The sequence below is a fragment of the Camellia sinensis genome, chromosome 9 (assembly GCF_055761805.1).
Source record: "Camellia sinensis isolate YWXY chromosome 9, ASM5576180v1, whole genome shotgun sequence".
Lineage (NCBI taxonomy): Eukaryota > Viridiplantae > Streptophyta > Magnoliopsida > Ericales > Theaceae > Camellia > Camellia sinensis.
In genome coordinates, this window is record NC_138969.1 from 155,166,869 (window position 1) to 155,187,224 (window position 20,356).

Consider the following 20,356-nt stretch of genomic DNA (forward strand, 5'->3'; position numbering starts at 1 on the left):
ATTTGTGGATTACACTGCCAAATGGCGTCTCGTTTGTGAGCACCTCTTTATTTTATTTATTTATTTTTTTTTTTTTCTACTTTTGGTGTTTTGTGGGTGCAGCAAAAGGGGTGATAGAGGTTCTCTAGAGTTGGGGAGGGGATTGGGTTGGGAAGAGGCGTTGGAAGGCTTGGGCTTTGGCCACTGGCCCCTTTGTGCTTATGGTGGTTGCTTTGAGAGAAATCGTCATATTTTCTAGGGTGTTACTCGGTCCATGTCTTGGCTAGAAAATCATTTTCTTCATGTTTTGTGTGGTTGGGTTTATAGGCGAGTAGTCCTAGATTTGTTTTCTTTTTAAGATTTTTTAGATGATATGATTGGTTAGGTACTTGCCTTTTTTTGGGGAGGTTTTCAGTTTTGTATTCTTTAATTTCTTAATGCTTTTGGTTTGGTAAATCTATTATTTATCCAAAAAAAAAAAAAAAACTATATATTATATTAAATAAAATGAATCTTACGATTCACGATTTACTATTTTAGCAAAATGATTCATATTTTAATTCGCGATTTGACAATAATGGTCATATGGGCTCAAGTATATGTCTCAAAGTGTGGGTGGCTATGTGTTTAAGTGTCGGATTCATTTAATCCACATCCAAAAACACAGGGATACACAATATTCATGTTTAATATACTTATTTTGTCTGAGTAAAATGATTTTTACAAGGTGCCATATAGAATTTCATGCATAATATTGGGAATTTTAAGCATAATTTTATGGTTAATTAGCGTTACTAGATATGCTTGTTAGATGAATCTCCTGCTACACTTGTCAATACATTTTCCACACCCTAGCTCAAGTTTCAAGTATCAAATATGAGTACGTCATATATGTAGAAGAGTTCACATGACGTAAGTGTTGGTTAGATAAGAATAAGAGTATCGGGCTGAGTTGAGCTAAGCTGAGGTGGCCAATGAAAATGGTGCCCAAGCTCGCCCGCAAGCTAAACCTAGTGGGACAAACTAGGCTGAGGGCCAAAACCTTAGGCCTAAGCACTATCCAAAGAGTTTGGCCTAGGCAAGCAGGCTGGGCTCCTAGGTAGGTTAACAGGTCAACGAATTGGCCTGCAATCTTAACCCAACGAGCTGAGATTATTTTGAGTTTTAAAAATAATTTTCATATTTTTTCATACTTCCAATTAAACTCGTGTGGCAGGACAAAGGACAAGTGATGGACCACCATTTATGATCTGGACTTCAAACCCTAACCCCAAACCCAACTTGAACTACGCCTACTTACCTACCCAAGGTGCGAGTATGGGCTTGGGTCAAGTAAACTTGGGTCAACCATGAGCCTTTGAACCACACGACAACTTTATGAGAGAGATAATTTTAGTAGGACCCATAAAAAATCCAATGGTGCAGCATATGTTTTTTTTTCCAACAACCATCATGATGACAGATCTACCACCACAAGGCTTATCAAGATGGGTAACCCAAAATTTGTGGCATAAAGCAATGGAAAGTGGGATACATATATCCCCATCAAAGTTATATCAAAGATGGTAGTGCTCAACAAATTGTTCCCCTCTCTTGGCATCTTTTCTTCAATTTAGAAAGACAACACCAAGGGGTCAAGATTCCATGTCCATTCTTCTACTCATTTTCTTGACAGCTAAGCCCCATTTGCTCCACCATTTCATTGACCCTTTTCTGCCCTATTCATTTATCTCCACTTCTAACCTAATATATATTTATTGATATAAAAAATAAAAAAAAAATCCAACAGTTTCTATTGAATGAAGAAATAACCTAATATTTGTTATTAGGGAAAATTACAAACACCCCCCTTAAAGTTTGGTGAAAATACACATTCCCCCCTGAGGTTTGAGAAATTACAAATTGCCCTCCGAGGATCAAATTTTCATAACAAATTAGGAAAATTTTGGGGGGAAATCTGTATGAAAATAAAAATCTCAGGAGGTAATTTGTTATGAAAATATAAACCTCAAGGGGCGGAATGTAATTTCTCAAACCTCAGGAGAGAATTTGTATTTTCACCAATTCTCGAGGGAGGTATTTGTAATTTGCCCTTGTTATTATTTATCGTAATCAATCCGTGCTATGCACGTAATGAAATGAAAAAAATTGAATATAATTTTACTAAAAATAATTTTCTTAAATTTGAACTCATAATTTCAAAATTAGTAAGCTAAATTTTCAACAAAAATCAATGATTCCCTATAAAATAAATTTATAATATACATAAATATGACTTTTTTTTTTAGATGATGCTCCAAAAATGTGTAGTACACATTTAACAAAGTAGGTTAATTATACTTTTCACTCTCTTACACTTTGACTTAAATTTCACTTTAATCCCTATAATTTTAAATTGAACAATTTAATCCCTACATTTTAAATTTAGTTTCAGTTTGATTCTTCTGTTTTAGCCCTAGGCTTTTTGGCTAAAATAACCACAGAAAAACAAAATAAATTTTTTAGTCTAATAAGACAAAACATCACATCCAACTTATAATCATTACAATTTTTCTTTCACAAAAAGTCAAAAAGTTCATCCCAAACCAGACTTTTTAGCCTCATGCTAAAATAGCCAAAAAGTCAATTTTCTTCCCAAGCGAACCCAAAGTCAACAATTTTGTTTGGGGTGTACTAATGAGTACACACTTTTTATCTTTTTATCTTTTTTTCATCACATCACCTCTCTACTTTTCTGCACATCTTTTCGTAAAAAGTCAAAAAGTACACTTATTTAGATTATTCCAAACCATGTTAGTCTCTTAGACCCTGTTTGTTTTCAGAGATAAAATAGAGAGAATTGATAGTGAGGGGATTGATAATAAGGAGATTGTTAATGAAAGGATTGATAGTGAGGGAATTAATAGTGAGAGAATTGTTAGTGAGGGGATTGATAGTGAGAAATTATTAAATTATTTTTATATAAAATAATAAAACAAATAAAAAAATATAAAAATTAAACATTAATATTTTTAAAAAAAATTCTCAATATATAAAAAATAAAAAAAATAAAAAAATTTCTAATCCTCTCACTATTTTTCTAATACCATCTCTACCTCCTCACTATGAATCCCCCTTCCAAGGGTATTAGTAATTCCAAAGTATTATTAGTCCCAAGGCCATCTCTCAAAACAAACAAGGTATTAGTAGTCTCAATCCTCTTCCTATAATCCCAAACAAACGGGGCTTTAAGGTATACGCTTAAAAAATAAAATAAAATAACAACAAAAATTTAGATTAAATGATAAAATTAAAACTAGATTTAAAATGCAAGAATCAAATTATTTAATATAAAAATATAAAGCCTAAAATAAAATTTAGATCAAAGCACATTGTTAAAAGTGTAATTAACCTAACAAAGTATTAAATAATTATATATTCTCATTCATCTTATTCCAGTGCACACCCATTTTAAACTATGTGTTGTTACCCAATTGTAAGACCTAGGTCTCATTTGGAAACTTGGTATTTTAGTTAGCATTTTAATTTTGAGACTATTTTATGCGAGAAAAAAAATTATCTTTGAGATGATTTGTGATTTTTTTAATAATTGAATATAGATTATTGTTAGAGAAAAAAATTATCAATTAATGTATAAGATATGATATTTTATTTTATTAGTTATTTTAATATATATTTTTTTACCTAAGACAAAGGGCCATAGTGGATAAAAGTATTATGTTAATTTGAATCAAAACATACTAAGAAGATCTTATTTACATATTTAGGCCTAGTTTGAGAAGACTAAATAAGTGTACTTTTTGACTTTTTATGAAATATGGGTTGGGTTGGGTTTGGGTTGGGTTTGAAGTGATGTGTTAGAGAGGTGATGTGACTTAAATAAGATAGTGACTTTTTGACTTTTTATCTTTTTTCAATCATGCCAAACTTGGCCTAATGGAGAGGTTCACTATATCATTTAGTTATATTTCATGCTCATTAAATATGTAATGAAAAACATCCTTATAAACAAAGAATGAAGCGGATCAAAATCCTAACTTCAACATTTCATGTGTCGATCGATTCATTTTAAGAGGAAGGGGGAAAAGAAATGAATTTCCTTTTCGTCAACATAATACAACTCAATAATTGAAGTCAAAAGTCCAAGAAATATATAAAATAATAATTATTATTATTATTATTATAAAAATAAATAAAAGAAGGAGAGAGAGAGAGAGAATCAAGACATACAAGTGAAAGTTGTCCCTCTCTCATTTTTCTCTCTTTCTCCAAATTGTCCATTACAAATACACAACAACATTTGCCACATTAATTCCAATTTATATAATTATCTATATATAAAAATTTAACCACCAAAAAAAAAAAAAAATACAATAATAGAAACGTGCTCAAGAACATGAAGAAGAACCTGAGAACCGGGGCGAAGTAACCGGAAACAGAGGAAGGAGTCGGGGCTCCGACTCTCTCGGAGTATTCGCCGGCGACGGGTGCAAATAGAAACCCTTTTGGGCTATTGCTTCGCTCTCAGCCTCCATATCCAAGCTTCCAACACTCGTGGGTGTACTGTGTTGAGACCTGTTAAACGGGTCGGGTATGAGAGGAGTGACCGGGCTGAGAACCAGAGATGGGAAGTCAAGTATACTCGGCGACAAAATCTCTGGCAAAGCGGGTTGTCGGGGCGAGGACCCGGAAGTGTGGGCGAGTCCGGGTACCAAAGGGCTGATTTTGAAGTTCCTCAGGCTGTTTCGTCGCTCGTAGAGCTTTGAAGAAGAGGGTTGTTTCTTGGGTCCGGATTTGATGGGTGGGATCGGGTTTCTTGGTGGGTCGGGTCGGGCGGCGTGTTTGGCGGTGTCGGATGATCCGGTGAGGAGTTGAACTACTTGTTTGAAGCAGGAGGTGTCGGCTTGGACGAAGGTGGTCGGGTACGGGTTGTTGGGTTCGGATTTGGTGATGGGTTTGGGTGGTGGTTGGTGGCTGAGGCCATTGCTGCTGCTGCTACTGCTTGTACTGTTGGTGCTATGGCTGTTTGGAGATGGGTTTTGATTTTCTTGGAATTTTGATGGGTATTCCATTGATGGTCTGATTTTGAAGAGAGAAAAAAGGGTTAAAGGGGAAGAAAGAGTGAGAGGGAGAGAGAGAATGGGGGTGTTTGGAACAAACCTTGATGAGAGATTAGATGAGATGGTAATTTGAAGATGGGTTTGGATTTTCTTGGAATTTTGATGAGTTTTCCATTGATGGGTCTGTTTTTGAAGAGAGAAAGAGGGTTAAAGAAGAGAAAAATGGAAGAAAGACTAGAGAGGGAGAGAGAATGGGGAGTGTTTGGAACAAACTTTGATGAGAAATTTAGATGAGATGACGAGAATCTGAGCATTTTGCAACTCCTTTGTTACTTTCCTTGGTTTGGTAAAGATGTTTTGGGGAGGATTTTGGGCCTTTTGTGGTAACTCTTCACACGCTTAAAAGAGATTGTTTCCCACGTGCCTTTGTTTGATTTGTTGGTGGTGTGGCTCATATGGGCTACAAACAAATCCAGTTTTAGTATATATAGATTTCGTTTGGCAAGTAATTTTTTTAGTAAAAAAATTAAAAAGTTATTAAAAAATTAAAAAGTTAATAATTTATATTAAAATATTAAAAAAAAAATTCTCTTTATTTTTTATATATTTTTTTGTAAAAAATTAAAAAGTCATTTCAAATATACTAGTTTTTTTTTAGGGTCCAGCTTGTCTCAAGTTGATATCAAGATTGGACCCGTCCAGTTTGGCCCATGGGGCCCATTTTTTCGTCTATTTTGATCATCCGAACCATACAATGTGTAGAACTCGTCGAGTACTACATGCCTGTAAAAAATCACGTTGATCGGATATCAATAGCTATGTGATCAACTCAATTTCGTATAAAAAAATGGACGGTAAAACAATTAACGGTTGATAAAAACTGTTTTGTTTACATAGCTATCGATATCCGATCAACGTGATTTTTTACAGGCATATAGTACTCGACGAGTTATACATATTCAACGGTTCGGATTATCAAAACGGAACCCGTGGTGGACCCCCACAGGCCCAACAGCACGGTCCAGTCCGATCTTGGACTGGACCAAAGCCACTGCCTTTTTTTTACATCACATTTTAGCCAAAAAATTAAAAAGTTATTAAAAAAGTCTATTCCCAAACGAGACCTTAGTTGGAAAAATGTTAGGCATTATAAAAAATGTTTTATGAAAATGATCATAAACGAATTTTCATCCTTATATTACATTTTGTAACTTAGGGGTTGTTTGGGGTGTCCTAAATAAGTGTACTTTTTGTCTTTTTGAACTAAAAAATTAAGGAAGAAAATATGGATGTTTAGGTTAATTTTTTGACTTTTTATGGAAAAATGTGTAATAAAAAATTGTAAAAATTGATTTGTAAGGAAAAATTATGATTGGAAGTTGTACAGCCGTAATTGTTGACTTTTGGTGAATAGTGTTAACTTTTTAACTTTTTAGGTAACTTTTTGACTTTTTGACTTTTTTGCAATATGCCAAACTTGGCCTTATTATGGGTTGGTTTGGGAAGTGGGTTGGCTTTTTGACTTTTTGACTTTTTTTGGCTATTTTAGCCTGGGCTAAAAAGCTTGGTTTTGGAAGGACTTTTTGACTTTTTTTGTGAAAGAAAAGTGTAATAATTATAGGTTGGATGTGATGTTTTGTTAGGCTATTTTAGCCACATACCATCTTGCCAAACAAACCCATATATATCTAATTTAAGAGTAAAAAATCTGTCATGATCATTTTCATAAAATATTTTTTATGATACCTAGCATTGTTTAGTGAGTTGGAACTCGATCTCGAATTTAATAAAAATTTAATGAATCGACCTCGAGTCAAGTTGGCTTAAACTTTATTCGAGCTCGAGTCTGTTCATGAATTTTAACAAGCAAAAAAAATTGTAAATTCATATGTACGTATGAGATTAAAATTATAATTAAAATTTTAATTATATAATTATATATACAATATATATAAACATGCTAAAAAAATAATATTTTATTAAAATAATAATATTTACTACAATTATTATATAAATAATTACATTTATATTTTTTATACATATTTTTATATCATTTAATATATAAATAATAAATATTAAATGAGTTAACTAACGAGTTAAGTTTACGAATTAAATTTTAATATGTTTAAATTTATTTATTAAAAATTTAACGAATTTAGACTCGAACGTAAAAATAAATAACAAAAAAAAAAAATTCAAGTTCAAACTAAATTTTACCAAGCCAAGCACAAACATATTTACAAATGATTTTATTTACAAAACTGATACAAACCTTCACTTGGGTACCCTGCCACCTTCACATACACGTGGTATCAAAAAGAGTCAAAGTGAGGAGAAAAAAAGTATATATATATTTGAACCAATCAACCTTCTCTGGCTGGTGGAGTCTCAGTCATTTTTTTTTTATTTATATGCAGCCTACACTCATTTGGAAAGACAGTGAATGCACCCAATGATAAAGAGAGTGGTAATCGAGGTAGAGAAAAAGTCCAAGTGGCAAGAGGGCATTGGTGGTTTTTGGAATTTCACACCATGGGGTGTGGGGTTGTGAGCATGATTATCAGAATCTCGATTTGGATCTTACGATTCTACGATCTTACGATCCATTTAAATATAATCGATCCGAATCGTGTAAAAATCTTCTTATAGGTAGGATCTTTCGATCCTGATAGTGGGATCTTATAGGATCATGAAATCTCGATCCGAATCTGATCCTATCCGATCCAATTTACAAGCCTTATTTTGTATTGTATGACACTTTATTGTAAATTTTATATTTATTGTCTAAATACCAATTTACATGGTCAAAATAAATGATAAAAATTAAGTCGTATTGAATCAAATAGACTAAGAAAAATAAACTAGGAAACAAACATTCAAATATTGCGGTAATTTAAGAAAATTAAATAGTCGGAAAAACAAACTTATCTTTAGCGGAGTTTGACGAGGGTAAGATGATTGCAACTTTATTCCAGTTGAATCTGCTCCACCAGGGATGCTAACGACAAATCTTATCATTCGGTTAAGCTACTCTTTTGAGTTCTTAATCTATTTTCATATCCAACTTTATTAAATATTTTTTCTTCGTTTTTTATGCATTATTGTAGATTGTGAATTATTTTGTTATAGAATTCTTCTTCTTCTTCACCTTCTTTTTTGATAAAATACAAAACTTTTACCATCGAGTTTTCTATTGTATATTATTATATGTACATTTTACATAGAGTATTATATTTTTCACAATATTTTCACTTCTTTTTAATAAAATATAGGCTCATTTTGTGTATACTTTATAATAAAATTTATTTAAATTAAATTATTATGTAATTTGTCTTTTTTGGTAGGATCTTACGATCTTCGATCCGATTCTACGATCCGATCCTATAAACACCTCCAACGATCCAATGTAGGATCTCGATTTTAACAACCTTGGTTGTGAGAGAGATAAGAAGTTGTGAAACAAGTTTCAATATTTGCCATTGACTTGCAAGAGGCGCCTGAAAGCTAAGTACAAGAAGAATTTTATTTTTACACATTTATTTATTTTTGTGTATATATTTAATAAAATTTTATTTTAATAATAATTATATTTTAAAGTAAAATTATTACAATAGATATCAAAATACACCCACAATATTATATTAAAATTCTCTATATATATCTTTTTAAAACAAAAAAAAAATCTCAATGTACTAAGAACTTCAAAGAATTTAACTTTAGGATTTCAAAATCAAACATTTTGATAAATTTGTGGCCTAGCTTAGTTTAGTCATGTAAGTTATAATGTTATTGTTTTGCAAGCACAACCTCTCTTCAAAGATAAAAGGATGTTTAGGTCCCGTTTGTTTCCAGAGATAGAATGGAGGGGATTGATAGTGAGGGGATTGTTAGTGAGGGGATTGATAGTAAAGGGATTAGTAGTGAGGGGATTGATAGTGAGGGGATTATTAAATTATTTTTATATAAAATAATAAAACAAATAAAAAAATATAAAAAATTAAAAATTATATTTTAAAAAAAAATTTCCTATATATAAAAAATAAAAAAAAATAAAAAAATTTCTAATCCCCTCACTATTTTTTTAATATCATCTTTACCTCCTCCTTACCAATCCCCTCTCCAAGGGTATTAGTAATACCAAGGGACTAATAGTCCCAAGGCCTTCTCCCAAAACAAACAAGGCTATTACTAATACCTTGGTATTAGCAATCTCAATACCCTCTCTTTCACCCAAAACAAACGGAGCCTTACATTAATGGCCAATCCAAAGCTAGAAGGCAACTACCCTACAAAGGGGTTGTACCAGACTCTTGCAATAGTGGCAGTGTGTCTACAAGAGAAAGCTAGTACTTAGCCTTTGATCAGTGATGTTGTAACTACTCTTGACTTCTTATCAATAGGAAAGACAGTAGAGGCAGATGACGAACGAACAGAAGAGAAGATGAAACCAGTGCCATCTGGTAAAAACATAGTTCTAGAAATCGAAAAAGACACGCAAAGTGGTGCTTGGGAAAGAGACTGATGAGAAAGTGCTAAAGAAGTTTTATCAACTGTGATTGCGACCCCAAACGCCTTGCTGTTTTAACTCTCTCTCTCTCTCTCACTTTGTCTCCTTTTCTTAGTTAGTTTTTTGTTGAGATCTTATGGATTCTTGTGGATTCAAAGATCCGAATTTTGAAGAAAGAATGGATGATGATTAGGGGAGCTTTTTGGTGCAGTACGAGATATATGTAGGAATGGCAATTTGAAACTGACCCGACGGGGATTCCCGACCCCGTTCTCGATTTTAGCGGGTTTTCTCCGAAAAATACCCTCGACGGGGAGAAGATGGTATTTGAAAATCAATCCCCGATTTGTTCAGGGCCGGGGACGGTAATCAGTGTTCAAGCCTCGGCCCGGCCCTGGACCCATCCCCGAATTTTTTCGAAATAAAATTACTTTTATACCCCTTATATATATATATATATATATAAAAAAAAAATAACCCGTGCATTGTAATTTTATACCCCTTGTATATATATAAATATATATAACCCATGCACTGTCTCTCACTCTCTCGTTCGTTCCATTCCCACTCTCTCAACTCTCGTTCTTCTCTCTCTCTCAACGACTGAGAGAGAAGACGTCGCCTCTCGTTCTTCTCTCTCTCTCTCACAGCCACCGTCGATCTCGTCAGACACCGTCGATCTCATTCTCACTCTCACAGTCGCCTCTCGTTCTTCTCGTTCTTCTCTCCCTCGATCTCGCCACAGCCACCGTCGGCGTCGATCAGATCTGTACTCAAATCTGTTTGTTATCTCTCTCTCTCTCTCTGTGATCTGATCTTGTTGGTGATGATGAAAACATTTTTTTTTTCAGATTACTTTTTTTAATTTAAATCTGTTGTTGATGATGAAAACATATACTGATTGTTGGTACTAAGATTATTTTTTTAAAATAATCTGATTGATGAAAACATATACTGATTTTTTTTTAATTTTTCAGATTATTTTTTTTTTAATTTAAATCTGTTAATGATGATTGTTGGTACTCAGATCTGGTCTGTTATACTGATTTGCTGTTCTTGAACAAAATTTAAAAAAAAAAAAACTCAAAAATTTTTCGGGGTCGGGGAAACGCGATCCCCGTTAGGGGATGGTGACAGGGGGGTGATAGGTTCCCCCGCTGGGGATCGGGGACGAGGACGGGGATTTTTTAACCTTCGGGGATCGGGGACGGGGACGGGGAGGGTGGTACCCAGCCCCGCCTCGGCCCGTTGCCATTCCTAGGTCTATGGTTGGGGATGGGTAAAGGAGATAAATGTGTTTTGAAAGATGGTTTAGATGGTGTATGCATAAGGATATGAATTAAGGTATAATTGGAATATCTAGTGCGTTGAATTAGAAGAATAATCAAGAATCAAATTAATAGGTGTGTGCACTGAGATAAATAGTTATGTGGAAATAGAATTTCCCTTATGATGTATTTGGTTGGGGATTTGGGAAGGGCTTTGAAAAATGAAAGGTAAAAGGTGTGTGAAACTATATGAAATGTAGGTATTTTTTTATTCACATTTCACATTCCTTTTCCATTTCCCTTTTTAAATCATTCCTCAAATCCCCCAACCAAATAGTAATATCATAGGGTTAGTTGCACTTTTACCTTTTAAGCTACACCATTTTGTTTAGGGTAAATGTCACGACCCAAACCCAGCCCTATGGGTTTAGCACCGTAACTGGCCAGTAATCCGAGATTACCGAAGGCCTGCAGAACAGTAGTATAGTAAAACAGAGTACAGGGCCTGGCGGAAGCCAAAACAGTAAATAAATAATGTCCATTGAGCTGTGACAGTCTGTATGCCAAGAAGATTTTTCATGCATTTACATATACAAATAGTACAGTCTATACAAAATTTACAGTCGCACAATACAGGGACCAAATCCCTTGATAACAGTACAGTTAGTAGCTGACAGTCTATACAGTAAACCAAACACTACGGAGACAGACGGGGGAAAAACAAGACACCCCAAAGCCATAGCATGGCAACTCGGAACCTCGCAGTGAGGCACAAAGGCTGGCTTCACAAAACTGGAGTCTAACCCGCGCTCCTAGCTCCGATCTGGTGGCTGAGCACCTACATATATATATAAACAGTGAGCTAAAGCCCAGTGACTAACATAATGTGTAAGGAGGTTAAGAATGAAATGTCCTTACAGTAATGAAATCAGTTCATTAAACAATACTTCAGTCTTTCAGTCAGAACAGTTATTCAATCATATGTGGTACATCCATTAGCATAACAGTAAACAGTAGGTCTTAAAGACCGAACAGTAATGATGGCCATCAATCAGTAAACAGTAGTGGTTCCACGAGGGAACCGACAGAGATCTCTGTAACAGTAACAGTCAGTAACAGTAGTTGCTAAGGATGCCACAATACAGTTCAGAATAGAGGACATACATTCATTCAATTAACAGTAACAGTTCAGAAAGCAGTACAGTTCAATTGTTCAGAAGATAATCATTTTGAACATATCGTTACACAGTTGTTACTCACAGAGTTTGGGCTACAGTATGCTAGAGCGCGTCTCCCCAGTCGCCAACCCTACGCAGTTAACAGATTGAACACACACTAAGCTACACAGTTGGGAGATAACATAATTTAACCCCTAATGCCTCGGTGTGTTCTACATCTATCCTCAACAAGATGCCTTAAACTAGGCCTAAGAATGCCTAGAATGGGATGAGGATGCAAAGATGTACATTTAAAAGCATTTTCAGAAAAACAGAGTCCCGCTCGAGCGCGGGTTTACCCGCTCGAGCGGTCATGCAACAAAGGTACACGCTCGAGCATCAACTTTCCCGCTCGAGCGTATTGTAAAAGTACTGGATGGGTGAAATCTCCGCTCGACGCCCGCTCGAGCTTGAGACATGACTCCGCTCGAGCGCCCAATCCTCCGCTCGAGCGGACTGTAAAACAGTGCAAAGATACTGGATGCTCGAGTTCCACGCTCGAGCGGCACTTCCCCCCGCTCGAGTGGAAGTGCAGAATCTGGGAATTCTATATTGCACCTCCAAGCTCCAACTCACATTCAAATGCATCAAAACCAATCCTCTTGGGCCCATTTTCTGGAAAACATTTATAAACACATAGAGTATCATAGTTCAAAGCTCAATTTTGAGAAATCAAGGCCCAATGGTGCTTAATTCAAACTCAATTTCAAACTAATTTCATGAACAATATGAACACGCAAACATGCATGAATTCAAATCATTTGGAAGTTCCAATTTGATGCTCTAAGGAGCCAATTAATCCAAAAACAAGTTGAAAACATGGACCATTACAAAATTATGAACATGCATGCACCATTTTACCATGAATTCAACTCAAAACTCATTAATTCAAACATGCATGCATGAAATGAGCTTCAATTCGCCATGTGAGAACTAAAACATGACTTAGCTCTACAATTTAACATGGACCATGCAAGAATTAGTTCAAACACAAGAATGAGAAGATGAAATCCTTACCTAGGTTCCTTGAATGCAAGTCTAGAGGTCCAATTTAGCAATCTACACTTCAATTACCAAGCAATTCTTCAAGTTTCCGAGCAATTCAAGGTGAAAAACCAATTTCTCTCCCTCTCTACTCTCTAGGTCGGCAAGGCTCAAGAAAGGGCTGAGGAAATGTTTGTTTCAAGTGTATACGAGGCTCATATGTTATATTGAGTGGGCCACTAAGGGTGGCAAAACGGTAAATAAATCAAACTATGTAATTGATCAATACTTAATCTAATTTAATCATACCTAACAGTTTTCAGATAATTATACCATAAAATCACATTAATTATGAGGATCCTAAAACATCAATCAATTCCCGGTTCGGCCGCCGACAAGGCCTTCAATTAGCAGTTTAAACGTAACACACGAACAGATCAAATAATCAATCAAACAGATAGATGCACAATTAAACAGATAGACTTAGTCAATTAATTCCAGTCAGTTAGTTCAGTACTTTAATCAGTCCAATTATCAGTCATAATCAATTCAGTTTAACGGTAATCGATGGTTATCCGTAATCAATCAGTCATTAATCGGTAAACAGTATGAGGGTTGTTACAGTAAATTACACTAACAACCCTGAACTTTCTATTTAATACAGATCCCCCTCTCACGTTTGAAAAATTACATTCCCCTCCCTAATATTTATAATCTCATTACAAATTGTCCCCTGAATTACTGATGTCATGCCCTAAAATTTTCTAAATGACCATTTTGTCTTTTTTTCTACCATTTCTTCTTCCTATCATTATGACTACATTTTATAACTTTTCATCATTAAATTCTACCTGAACATATTAAGTGATGATATACAAACATAAATTTTATATAAAATTTTCAAATATAATAATATAGTTTAATGGTGACCTTTCATTTTAAAAAACAACACCATAAACATGATTTATATTTACAATAACATCACTATCACAACATTTGTATGATTTTTTTTATTATAAATTTTTATATACGAATAGATTTTTTATTTATTTATTTCTACCATCATTTTTCTTTTTCGTCTATTCACCCATATTTATTACAGTATTACAAAACATCGTCATTTACATTTATTACAGTATTATTGAATTTTTATATTTTTTATTATTTTTTTGTATTTGGTGAATTTAAAAAAAATACAAAATATTATACTTCTTACGTATATCTAGATTAGGTATATCTAAAAAAAAATTTTAAAATATTAAAAAAAATTAGTAAAAATAAGAAAACACAAAAAAAAAAATTAAAAATTTATTTTTTTGTTGTGTGAGTTAAACCAAAGAAGCATGAACAAAAATATCAGCATTATTTTATTAGTTTATATTTATAAAGGCTAAGGGGCAAATATGTTATTTTAATCTAGCAGGGGGGTAAGTGTAATTTTTCAAACGTGAAGGAGGATCTGTATTAAATAGAAACCTCAGGGGATGTTAGTGTAATTTACCCTTTTGTTTATGTAGTTCCTAAATTATTCAGTTTGTTTGGTTTGAATTTTTAGGATTCACTTTTCAGAAAATTGAAATTTTTTATTTTTCGTATTTTTTAGTTTTTACTGAATTATAGGATTAATTACTTAAAAGTCCTAATGATAGTAGCTGTGGTAGCTCAAGTCCTGTGCAATAGTTTTTGGACGCACAACTCCCATTTTGAAATGCAATTGACGTTCATGCCCTTTTGAACAACACACCTTCATCGATACCCAATTCACCACTGGAAAGCTCGATTCGGAGACATCGAATTTCATTGAAATTCTTCAAAACTTGAGTAGGCGAATGATGTGTCACACTACCCTGATCGAGTTCATCATCAGTCGAAGCTCCGGTACCAACCGAAAGCGAAGAAGAAAAAGAAGAAAAAGAAGAAGAAGAAGCCGAGTTCAATCTCTTGGGACCCAAGAACTGGCCTAGAGCTTGGAGTGGCTTGACGATTCCACCGAAAACGAATTGAAACAGGTTCGAGAAAGCTCCGCGAGATTTGTCGGAGGATCCAGAAGCGGAAGAAGCATCGTCGTCGGAGATCACGCAATCGACACGAACAACAACGTTTTCGACCTGAGGGACCAGGGTGTAGAAGCGGCGAGAAATGACGCAGCAGCGACCTAGGGCTTTGACATCGCCGATCTTGTTGAAGATCAGGAGCAGGATCGAATCGGGCAAGAGATCGAAATGGTCAATCTCGTCCGATTATGATGAAGTGCAGGGTTCTGGGTAGACTTTGGTGGTCAGATCTGGACGAACAGAAGACATCTGAACCAATATATATATATATATATATATAATTATGTATACACAACTATATATATATATATATAGAGAGAGAGAGAGAGATGGAGAGTGATGAGATTTGGGATAGTAATTGTGATGCCTCTACATTTTACACTTTCGTTTCGATCTATTCTCTTCCTTGATCACTTCAATTTGCAACAACTTTGTGTGTGTATGTGTAACTCCAACCCTTAAAATGCTTGATTGCTCAATTACAGGGTTCAAAATAGAGCATATGAAATCGACTAAAGAGATGGGGCAGGAGATCTGGTTTGTAGGTAAGAATTGAGATATTCTCAGTTCCAAAATTGAGAATGTTCTCAATTTAAATTTGAGAATGATTTCAGTTTGCAAAAATATCCAATAAAATTGAGAATTTTTTCAATTTTTTTAGTGTTAAAATTGAGAATATTATCATTTTTCTAGTTTTAAACTGATAATATTCTCAAATTTAAAACTAGAAAAATTTGAAAAATTTTACACAACCATTGTTTATGAAAATTTCTTAGTTTTTGCACAACCATTGAAAATTGCACGATGAGAATGAAATACCTCTTTTGGGGAATAAGTGGTCTTGGAGGTATAGTTTAATGTGATCGAGTCCCCACTCATTTAAAGGACAAACCCAGTTGAACCTAAAATCATCATTTTTTCCCAAGCTCTTGTAGTCACCAATGGCGGATGTGAGGGTATTGGGTCTGAAACTACATCACCCATGATGAGGATGAACTTAGGATGTTGTATATTTGGTGGGTACGAAGAGAGAGCTTCGAGAACGAGTGATCGAATATGGAAATTGAGAAGACGAGCTTTGATTTGGCATGGTGGAGAAAAACGATGATGGTGTGGGAGTTGAGGCAGGTGTTGATGGTGTTGAGATAGATAAGGAGAGAACCAAAGTCAAAATGCTTGGGCTCTATTTTTTATATGTGAAAGAGGGAGTCTAAAAAAAAAAAAAAATAGAAAACAAATGAGAGAGAACGACATGTTTGGTTGTTGTTATTGGGGAGTGGGTCTAAAAGTAAGAGAGAGAATGAAGACATCGACTTTTCACACCAAGCATGTAGTAAGACATCTGGCAGTGATGGAGGACTTAGAAGAGTAAATTAAGGATAGATTGGTCTATTAAAAATTAATGGGACTTGAATGAGCAAATAATCTTATCTAGGACTTAACGGAGTATAAGTTCACAATATGGAACTTGTATGTAAATGTCCAATTTTTTTTAATATTTTAAGAAATTTTTTTAGTTTTTAAATACACCTAACATAGATACACTTAAAAAGTATAATATTTGTGATTTTGTTTTTTTTTAAATTCACTAAATACCCTAAAAAAATGAAAATTCAATACATTTTTGGTATTCTTGTGTATTTATTATTTTTTTAACTATTATTTTACAAATATTTTATTTTTTAGATATATCTAAGGCTTCGTTTGGGAATTGGATTGACTTTTTTGGCTATTTTAGCCTGAGACTAAAAAGCCTCGTTTGGGAAGAGCTTTTGACTTTTTTGATTTTTTTGTGAGAGAAAGAATGTAATGATTATGGGTTTGATGTGATATTTTGTCTTATTATGTTAAAAAACCTATTTTGTTTTTTGTGACTATTTTAGCCCCAAAAAAAACCCCAAATCTTTCTTCCCAAACAAGCCCTAAGTGAGGCTCATTTAAAAAAATAAAAAAATTGCTTAAAATTTAAAAAATATTCACTAAAAACAAAAATATACCAAAAAAAAAAAAAAAACTTCATTTCCAGAAAATTGATTTCAGAAAATTAAAATCAACCACACTGATTGATTTTGTCTTCTTAGTTCCTAAACTTCCAAAAACTCATGCTACTTGGTCCCCAATGGTGGATGGCGTTAAATACTTAACAGAAAAGGGGCTCATGTGCATTGCACGTGAGTTGTGAGGCTGGTCTCTCTCTCTCACTCTTACTCTCACTCTTTCTATCAATACATACATATACAGATAGATATATTATTCAATTCAACTCCAATACAACACTCCATCGTCTATTTCTACTCTCTCTAAGCTCCTTCTCTTTCTTTCTTTCTCTCTCTCTCTCTCTCTAAACCCTTAAAAATGAAAGCAGTTTCACCTGCTCTCTCTCATATAGGTCTCGCTGACTTGGCTGTGAGAGCTGCAAATGAATAGAGCCGTTTGTGAAGAGGCTCTAGCTCGGCTCGATAAGAGCTCATTCAAACTCTGTTCGTTAAATTTATTTATTTATTATTTATTTTTTTGAAGCTCGAGTTCGAGCTCGTTAGATTTTTAATAAATAAGCCCAAACATTCTAGAGCTCGACTAGTAAACTCGGCTCGTTAGCTGACTTGTTTAATATTTATTATTTATATATTAAATAGTGTAAGAATATGTATAAAAAAAAAAGATAATATGTTATTTATATATTTAAAAAATATAAATATAAATAAGAGTTCATTATAGATAGTACATTTTTATAATATTAGTAGTAGATATTATTATTTTGGTAAAATATTGATTTTTTTAGAATGTTTATATGTATATATTATTTATATAATTGTATAATCAAAATTTTAATTGTAACTTTAGTCTCTCATGCAAGTATAAATTTATAAAATTTATAAAATTTCTGACTCGTTAAAACTCATGAACAGGCTCGAGTTCGAGTCAAGCCTAAGCCAACCCGACACGAGCTCGATTCATTAAATTTTTATTGAGCTCAATCTCAAGCTCAAGCTCAGCTCGTTAAAATCTTAATAAACAAGGCAAAGATACTAAAACTCGACTCCGCTTGGCTCGTCTCGTTTGCAGTCCTAGCTGTGATGGGCCAAAACCTAGCTCTCAACATTGCCGACAAAGGTTTTCCAATCTCCGTCCACAACCTCAGCACGTCTAAGATCGATGAAACCCTAGATTGAGCTCATCGTGAGGGCCTTCACCTCTTACATCGGCCATTACACCCTCGGTGACTCTGTCTTCTCCCTTTATCGTCCAAGATCCATTGTCATCCTCGTCAAAGCTGGCTCTTCGATCGACCAAACCATCTCTACCTTCTCTGCCTACATGGACTCCGACGACACCATCATCGATGGCAACAACGGGTGGTACGAAAACATTGAGCGTCGCCTTCCCCAGGTCGTCGATAAGGGCATCATCTACCTCGGTATGGGCGTCTCCAGCAACGAAGAGGGCGCTCGTCATGGCTTATCTCAACATCAAGAAAATCACAATCCAAGTGGATGATGGTTCATGCGTGACCTATACTAGGGAAGGAGGGTTTGGGAATTTCATGTAGATGGTTCATAATGGGACTGAATATGGTGATATGAAATTGATTTCGAAGGCTTATTATAATGTGTTGAAGAATGCTGGTGGATAAGATTTTGGATAAGATCGGGATGGAGGGGACTGCAACTCACGTGCAGAGCACATCCGCCCCTTTTCTATTAAGGGGTTGTTTAGGGTGTCCTAAATAAGTTTTTTTTTTTTTGTCTTTTTAGACTAAAAAGTGAGGTTGAAAGTATGGATGTTTGGATTGACTTTTTGACTTTTTATGAAAAAAATGTGGAATAAAAAATTGTAAAAATTGATTTGTTGAGAAAAATTCAAATTGAGAGTTGTACAACCGTAATTGTTGACTTTTGATAAATAATATTAACTTTTTGAGTAATTTTTTAATTTTTTAACTTTTTTATAAGTTTCTAAACTTGACCTAAGTGTTTAACATCATCTGCCATTAGGGAGCAAATAGCATGAGTTTCTAAAAGTTTAGGGACTAAAAAGACCAAACAAAAAGTTTAGAGACTATAACAGCATGGTGATAGTTTAGCAGGAAAAAGTGTAATTAAACCTCATATGGTATTGTGGTCATTGCGGTATGTGATGAAATAATCTTCTTTATTGGTACACAGAAGACATAGAGTTTATTTTATTTATTTATTTTGGGGGAGGGGGGCATATTTCAAAAAATTAAATTATTTATGTAAATAATTAATTTTTCAAATTATTTATTAAACTAATCTATTTTTTAAAATGTTTGGTTCAAAATACAATTTCACGGTAAAATCACATCTTAAACATGCAATTTTATATTAACATGACCTACATTTACACATCAGCAAGTAAGGTCAAGTCAATATGAACATGCGATTTCATGTGAAATCACTTTTTTAACTTATGATTTCATGATAAAGTTGCATTTTGCACTTGTGTTTTTAAAAACGTAAGTTAATTTGATAAATAGTTTGAAAAGTGGATTATTTTGATATATAGTCTGATTTTCCGGTTTTTTTTTTTAAAAAAAAAAAAAAAAACTCAGAAAACATACATACAAATTAAAAAATGAGAGTTACTAAAAAAAAATAAATAGAGAGAGAGAGAGAGAGAGAGAGAGAGAGAGAGAGTATCCTCTAACCTTATAATGCTGAAAAGTTGTAATCAAGTAGATTAGTCTCCATTACTCGTATGATGTACTAATCCCAACAATTCACAACTGCCAAATATTACAGTTTTGAAATTTTTTTTAAAAAAGTTGCATAAAATTGCACAAGAATTTTCGTAGTTTCAATGAGAAATTGTAATTTTTTTGCAATTTCTCAAACCAAAAAAATAAAAATAAAAAAGAATTCAATATAAAATTTAGAAGAAGAAAATGATAAATTATGAAATTACACACTATGAAATTGTAAAAAATTTCACAATATGTGAGGTATGGAAACTAAGAAATTTTTTCAAAAAAATTGAGAAATTTTGTATTTACATAATTTTATACACAACAATAACTTTGTAGATATATCTTGATTAGTAAATTCTAAAAATATAAATTTCATTAAAAACAAAAATATACAATCAAAATTATGATGTTTTAAAATTAAAAAAAAAAAAACTTTACAACTTAACAACACCATGAGAGCGATTCGCCTCCTCTCCGTCCATGTCCTGCTTAATCATGTTTTGCACTCTCTAGCAGATGAAGACGCATGGCAACCAAGCATCCAAAGACGAGGGAGAGGCCACATTTTGTGTATGCCGG

General features: G+C 33.8%; 1 protein-coding gene across 1 annotated transcript; it reads right to left on the reverse strand.

Moving 5' to 3' along the window:
- Positions 1-4,129: 4,129 nt before the first annotated feature.
- Positions 4,130-5,405, reverse strand: LOC114273790 (VQ motif-containing protein 4). The gene is made up of 2 exons (XM_082887831.1): positions 5,158-5,405; positions 4,130-5,015 (listed from the first exon to the last, which is right to left on the reverse strand). The coding sequence occupies exons 1-2, from the start codon at positions 5,212-5,214 to the stop codon at positions 4,368-4,370; spliced, it is 705 nt and encodes a 234-aa protein (XP_082743957.1). The 5' UTR covers positions 5,215-5,405; the 3' UTR covers positions 4,130-4,367.
- Positions 5,406-20,356: the final 14,951 nt, after the last annotated feature.

What these genes read in the sequence shown, in the direction of transcription:
- LOC114273790 (XM_082887831.1), bottom strand. Translation starts at nt 5,214, where the DNA reads ATGGAAAACTCATCAAAATTCCAAGAAAATCCAAACCCATCTTCAAAT. An exon ending in CATCTTCAAATTACCATCTC is followed by an intron (nt 5,016 to 5,157) that starts ATCTAATCTCTC and finishes GAAAATCAAAAC; the next exon opens with CCATCTCCAAACAGCCATAG.